The sequence below is a fragment of the Pipistrellus hanaki genome, assembly GCF_964339955.1.
Source record: "Pipistrellus hanaki genome assembly, chromosome: 13".
Classification (NCBI taxonomy): domain Eukaryota; kingdom Metazoa; phylum Chordata; class Mammalia; order Chiroptera; family Vespertilionidae; genus Pipistrellus; species Pipistrellus hanaki.
Window position 1 is genome coordinate 50737545 of NC_140515.1, and position 7452 is coordinate 50744996.

The window sequence follows — 7452 nt, forward strand, 5'->3', positions numbered from 1 at the left end:
TTTTTGTATGGCCAAGGAGAGTAAAATGTTGTCCTCCATAAAGACTGTACTATAATTTTATCCTTCTTCACCTTCCTCAATATAAGGTCAAACTCTCACATGCACTAAAAAAATATAGATTATTAATAATGCATATCAATTAGGAATTTTTTTTAGCTTTTGTCTCATTTTTGAAATCAAGTTGTAAGACTTACTTTAATGTTCATGTTGAGAAAAATCTAAGATCTTAAAAGATTCTCCCTCAGAGAATTGTATTAAGAAAGCAGCTGCGGTGGGAATGCAGATTGGTGCAACTGCTATGAAAAGCAGTATGGATTTTCTACAAAAAGTTAAATATAGAACCTCCATTTGACCCAGAGATCCCAATTCTAGGATATATCCTATGAAATCCAAAATACCAACCTGAAAGAATATATGCACCCATATGGTCATGGCAGTGCAATTGACAATAGCTAAGATCTGGAAACAGCCCAAGTGCCCATCAGTAGATGAGAAGATAAAGCTGTGGTACATTTATGCCATGGAATACTATGCAGCTATAAAAAAGGATCACTTACCCTTTAAGACAACATGGAAGGACCTGGAGAGTATTATGCTAATAACACTATTAAGCAAAAGTAGCCAATCAAAGAAAGAAAAGTTTTATATGATCTCACTCATATGTGGAATCTAATGAACAAAATGAATGTATGAACCAAGTAGATCCAGAGACATAGAAATATAGAACAGACTGATGAATCTCAGAGGGAAGGCGGGGGTGCGTGGGTGGATAGAGATTAACTAAAGAACTTGTATACATATATGCATAACCCATGGACACACACAATAGTATGGTGAAGGCCTAGGGGTTGAGGAGACATGAGTGGAGGGGGTTATTAGGGGAAAAGAAGAGGGGGCAACTGTAATACTTTCAATAAGAGAGAGAAAGAGAGAGAGAGAGAGAGAGAGAGAGAGAGAGAGAGAGAGAGAGAGAGAGAGAGAGAAGCTTCCCTTATTCCTAGGGAAGTCAGTGCATTTAGTAACTTGGGCTCTGGAAGAACCTTGTTGACAGCAGGAAGCAAATTGGTTTCATTTCTCTGCTACCATAACATTTCACCTAAATCATCACTTTTCCACAACATGTACAACAGTTCATAGCCTTCAAGAATACTTAAATTACTTGTGTGGTGATTAAAATAATTAGAAAAAACAAATGCTGGCCCAGCAAAAGAAAAGAAATTCAACTAATTACCCACCCAGAAGTATACAAACAGAAAAAAATTTTACATGTTGCCTTCTGGATCATCTGTTACATGTATGTGGTCACTTATTACAGTGTTTCACCAGAATGTTCTCACAGAACAAAAACATGCAATATCTTTCAATTACTGTTATGGTCTTTTGTCTAAGGAAAAGGACATCAAATCAGTCAGGGAGGGAATCGTTTTGTTCATGAGACACAGAAAGTAGAATGCATGATTGATGGGTGACATGAGGTTATGCAGAAAGGTGAAAAAGTGTGTATCAATTTAATTAGAAAATAACTTGATAATCTGAATTCTCCAAATGTCATCAAAACCAAAGCAAAAGACATAGGAAAGATATAAATTTTATCTGTCAACTGATGTCAACAGAGGTGCCTGTGTTTGTCGTGAACTTACCATTGTCACGTGCTCATTGGATTATTCTGCATAAAGATGGAAATATCAGTCAACTTTGGAGGCCATCCTCTTGTCCCTCTTAGAACCCCTACCCCCCGCCCAAAAAAGCATTTTTACAAAATAAGCATTTGGATAATTTCCTAATGTGGAAATTGAGGTGTCTGAAAGTTGGCTTGTAAACAAATGCTCCCACTCCACCAAATATCACTTGTGTTTGTCCTGGCACAACCAGTTCAAAAGATGGTTTTCCTTTGCAGGTTACCAGCCCGTCTTGTCTGGTCAACAGGGGTTCCAAGGCCTGATGGGAGTGCAGCAGGCTCAGAGTCAGAGCGTCATGAGCAACCAACCTGGAACTCCGGTGCAAAGTGTGATGGTCTCCTACCCAACAATGTCTTCTTATCAGGTGCACATCAGCAGGGTTGTAAAATAGCACCAGCCAAACAACAGGCTGTGGGTACACCCCCATTCTGGGCGGGTGCTAGGCACAGCTACTATTCATGGTTGACTGAGTCAAGGTTATAACAGACGAATAGAACATGGGAAATGCCTGCTTCTATAATTACCATGGCATGTTCCTACCTTGCCAAGTGTGGTTCCATATAAACTTTCTATTCATGCAAGAAAAGTCTTTAGTCCAAACTTGTATTGATGAAGACCTTCAGGCGTTCCATAGAAATGCTGCTTATTGGGAGAAAGCCCTCAAATTACCATTCATTGTTTTACATACCCCAAAAAACTTCATTTTACCACAATTATAAGTTATGAGATTTTAAAATGGCATCTCTGATTCACTCAAAGGACATTTATGGAACCTAACAACTGCATTTCCCATAGTGCAATGCACTCTAGAAGAGGAAGTGGAGGGTAGTAAAATGCTTTAATCATCGTGTTTAGCTGCACCAAGTACCCAGGTACTTCTGGCCCTGAAGAATCTATCCTCAACCCTCGTATCCTGACAGTCCTTACTCACACTGTGTCCATGTCTACCTCCAGCTTCATGTTAGATATTATCTAAAGCTGAGAGGGACTGAGGTGCCTGGGACAAAAGCCCCTCTTGCTACAGTTGGCTCTAGGCCACTTTGTTTGCAAAAAAAAAACAGAATAGGAGCATGGCTTCCCCAACAGAGAAACCCAGAATGGAGGACCAGAGTGCTGTCCCAGGACAGTAACAACAAGAGAGGACAGAAGCTTCGAACTAACACCTCTGCACATTGACTGCATGCCAGACAGGTACCAAGCAGTGTACATCATCATTGCAATCCTCCAGGTGGCACTTGGAAGTGCTTGGCATTATGCAAATGGTCTAGGAAATGAAAGAGATTCAAGTGACTTGTCCAATGTGAAACAGTGAATAAAAGGTCGAGTCGAGATTCGTGAACCCAAAAACTTGAATATTTTTCACAACATCAGAGTATCTCATTGCATACCCCAAAATAACCTCTTCATGAACAGTTCTCTCTTGTGTCTTTTTACAGGTGCCAATGACCCAGGGTTCTCAAGGACTGCCCCAGCAGTCATACCAACAGCCAATCATGCTACCTAACCAGACAGGTCAAGGGTCACTCTCAGCCACTGGAATGCCTGTTTACTGTAATGTCACACCGCCGACCCCTCAGAACAACCTTAGGCTGATTGGCCCACACTGCCCCTCCAGCACTGTCCCCGTGATGTCAGCTAGCTGCAGGACAAACTGTGCGAGTATGAGCAATGCCGGGTGGCAGGTCAAATTCTGAGCGCCCTGGCTGTGGTACATTTCTTCAGATACGACTCATGGCCTTTAAGGGAAGAGGAGCAAAGTGGAAAAACTGGCTGAGGACTTAACTATTCACTCAACACTCAAATGATTGCTGCTGGTATTCTGTAAAAAAAAACAACAAAACAAAAATCAAAGACTAATACACACATTAGCTGGTTAATGGTGCATATTTCTGTCATGTCTGCTAGGTATGCCTTCATAGCTTAGCTAGTGACATGAATTCATCAAGGTAAGATTTTCTCCTACCACTGAACACCACTGTGTAGACCATAATATCCCTAATTTGGATTATTAGTTTTGTACTTTGTGTTGAGTTTGTGATGCTAAAAGTATTTAAAAAATTATATACTGAACTCATATTGTACCAAAGCTGTAATGGAAAAGCAAAGAGTTGATGACTGGAAGGAATAATTTATATACACTATAGAGTTTTCTTTTTTTAATGGATATATACTGTATTGTAGTGTTTAATCAAAAATAAAACTATTTGACCTTATGGAGGAAGGTCATGTTTTTACCACTAGCTTGGTTTACTCTCTCTTCCAATATGTGTTTGCTGTTATGTCACTGGTTTCCCCTTTGAACTCTATTTCATGAGTAAGGCACGGAAAAGATGTTCCAGGGGGTTGAAAGTGAAGAATCACACTGGAGATGCAGAGTAGGCACACACTTAGCCAACTGCAATCCCTTGTCCTCATACATCAGGGGTCCCAGTAGTTAGATGGCATCTATTCCATCCATTTGTTGACTTCTCATTTTTGAAATATATACCTTGATTTTAATATTAGGCCTATTGACTACCTGTACCTATTCTTCCCCAGTTAGGATAATGTGGGTGTCTTGATAATAGCAGTCCTACATCCAACGCTGTTTGACCTTCATTCAAGTTCCATCTACCTGGACGACAAGATTTCTTCTCTTAAAGGGGCACAGTCTAATTCCATTGATTATACTGGGTCATACGATGTCACGTGCCACTTGTAATGACTCAAAGGCTAATGTTTGTCCCAGTAACTGAAAATGAGGTAAAATATAGCATTTAGTCACAAAGATTCAGAACATTGACAAAAAATGTGTTTAAAGAGCCTTGTTCCAGGCATTGTCCAGGTACTTTGATTGATTAGAGTAGGGGTGTCGAACTCAATCAGAGAAGGGGTCAAAATCTAAAATCCAGCCTAAATCGCAGGCCGAATGGTTTACTGAACAGTCATAAACTGACAATGTCATAAACTGACAGCGGAGTGCAGTGATGACAGCGCGGTGCGGGCCACATTGCAAGGCCTGGTGGGCTGGATTTGGCCCGCGGGCCTTGTGTTTGACACATGTGGATTAGAGCACTGTCCCAACACACCAAGGTTGTGGGTTCGATCTCGGGTAAGGGCGCAGTCAAGAATTAACAATGAATGCATAAAAAGTGAACAATAAATGGATGTTTCTCTCTCTCGCTCCCTTCCTCTATCTAAAAAATCAATAAAAATGTTTTAAATAAAATAAAAAAGTAAAAGAGCCTTCTTTCTGTCTAATTCCAAAACATGTAATCTCCTATAGATTCTGCAATTAAGATTGATTTGACAAATAACAGAACTCTGAATGTCAGCTTTGGCCCACTGATTAGGTTTTATAGGATAAAATCCCAGAGCTTTTGCTTTTCATAGCACCTGACTAGTAGTTTTGTTAATACTCTCTGCCTAAGAACTATTGCCAATAAGAGGGTGCAAAGTATATCTGGATAATCCCCACTTACCATCACAACCAACTTGGTCATTTACAGCTGGAATTAAAACAAATCGTTTGGACTTCCTGAGTAATATATAAGTAATATCTTAGAATAGCCATTTCTCAATTATTTCCATGAAAGAATCCTTTCTTAGGATACTTGTAGTTGTTATATGAAGAAGACCATAGACAATTATAATTGGGAGACATGGTTAATGAAGGTTATATGATCTTTTTTTTTAAAAAAAGACCTGATTTATGTAAGCCTTTAATCAGTTTATATTATGAATTTTCAAGAGGGAGATATAACATGTACAGTTCCTCAAACTTAAACACAATATCCATTTATTACAGACAATATCAAAAGACTAATATCATAAAGAACATTTTTAAAAGTCATAGGAGAGTCCTAAAATAAGAGTGCAAGTATAGTTACTTTATTTCTATAGAAACCATCTACGTTAATAAAAGATAAAAATGCAAATTGACCGTACCTTCGCAACACCTACCAGACAATAAGGAGTATGCAAATTAACCCAACAAAGATGGCAGGTTAATTTGCATACACAGGCACTGAGCGGCTGGGACAGGACATTTGTGTCATAGCCATGGCAACAACATGGGCATTCCGCACCACCCCAGCCACTCGGGCCCTCATGGTGGGAAGGTGGGAAGGTGGAAAGGCAGCTCTGGGCCAGAGCAAAGGCAGTGCCAGCAGCCAGGGGAAGGAAGGCCCATTCTTGCATCAATCTTTGTGCATCGGGCCTCTAGTATTATATATAAAAATGCAATATCACAACCCTACTTCCAACAGCTTTTGGTGATTGAGTGCACACTTTCTCCATGAATGTGTGAACCTAGAAGGTATGCCATAATGCCAATATTTCTAGACTCTTATTTTCAAAATTATTAACATTAAAGAACTTGGTAATTATATTTACATCTAAAACTATAGTAATAGTTCTATAGATATATAATATAGGAACCTAATGATCCTGTACACTCTATGTGAGTATGAAAGGCATGAGTGACTTACACATTCATTTATTGCACACTTACTAATTTTAAAACCTTGAGCCACAGTTGATGAAGCCCGTGCTCTAAGGAAGTTTACGAGTTTTCAGAATTAACTAGAGCAGTCTATAAATCACAAAAAAAACATAGAAAGTTAGCCACAGGTCTCGTAAAAAAAAAGATGTTAAAGAGAGGTTTTCTTAGAGAAGGAGCAGATGGTTTGGGGCTATGGTATTATGAGGCTTTTTACCTCACCGATGAAATTTGGGCATGCAGACCTGATGGTGGAAAAGTTCTAATTCCAGGCAAGAAATATGCCTGAAAGAAAAGGAAAGAAACAGGGAACATGAGCATAATTCAGGTTGACTGGAAAAGGAGGTGAGTAGATAGGAGGAGACAGGTTGAGTATTTGGAAATTCATAATGGGCCTGGGTGGCACAACCTTGAAAGCCAAAGAGTGAACAGGCGAACAGAAGCTTCTGAAGATGCTTGAATGAAAGGTAATATGACCTCAGCCATGGTTTATAAGAAAGTATGAGCCTCAAGAAGTAGGATGAATTGAAAAGGGCCTTCCCTCAGCAACTGGGGATGAACACCCTATAGTTAAGGCCTGGCCCTGAGCTGCAGGTACAGCATGGCTGGAATAAGTCAGAGGGAGTCCTAGCTTCTAAGTCTTACCTCTTAGCAATTCACTGCATGCATGGCCAAGCTTTCGCGGTGTGTATCTTGTTTTTGCCTCTTGGACAGAAACTCCTGCATGTAAGTGCCCTATCTGAGGCTGCCTGACAAGGCACAGTTACTATAACCTGTCAGGGTAAAACAAAGACTGAGCTGAAATTGGAGACAGCCTGGGAAGGCTGCCAAGTCTCCATCACAGTATAAATGGTATCAATTTTTATGATATGCAGTGGAATCTGATATTGAATTCCTATTCTCTTAAAAAAAAAAAAAAAAAAAAGGTGAGAGCTCTTATTCATTATGGCTCAGAAAAAAAATAAAATTGCTTTCTGTACCCTTATGGATGCCACTTCTACACAAGACCAAAAATCCTTGCTTCTTCCCCTGTGATTTTGTCCCAAGCCCTCTCTACCAAGAAAGGGCCTGAGATTATTTTCCTACAGTTCTCAACTTCAGTGTTTGTCTCAAGTGCAAGTCTGTATCACGTGTTTTCTGTGGGGTACTGTGACCTCCCATCTTCTCTACAAAAACGATTTGCCACTATTTTGAGATATCAGTGGCTAGAGCGTCTCCCTCTTTGAGCTGGCCCTCCTGCTCTGGGCATTGTGTGCACACAGCGGGGGTCAGAGGCATCTGATAATCTTCTGT

The 7452-nt window shown here is 40.0% G+C and overlaps 1 protein-coding gene across 10 annotated transcripts in view; it reads left to right on the top strand.

Moving 5' to 3' along the window:
- The window catches only part of ARPP21 (cAMP regulated phosphoprotein 21), a 103193-nt gene extending 99663 nt beyond the window's left edge, over window positions 1-3530 (top strand). For all 10 annotated transcript variants that reach the window (XR_014796645.1, XR_014796646.1, XR_014796647.1 and 7 more), the window contains 2 exons: window positions 1898-2043; window positions 3116-3530. Coding sequence is in view for 7 of the 10 variants with exons in the window: in XM_084902225.1 (XP_084758351.1) it covers window positions 1898-2043; window positions 3116-3373 (404 nt within the window). In the remaining 3 variants the exon portion in view is untranslated. The remainder of the gene's footprint in view (window positions 1-1897; window positions 2044-3115) is intronic.
- Window positions 3531-7452: the final 3922 nt, after the last annotated feature.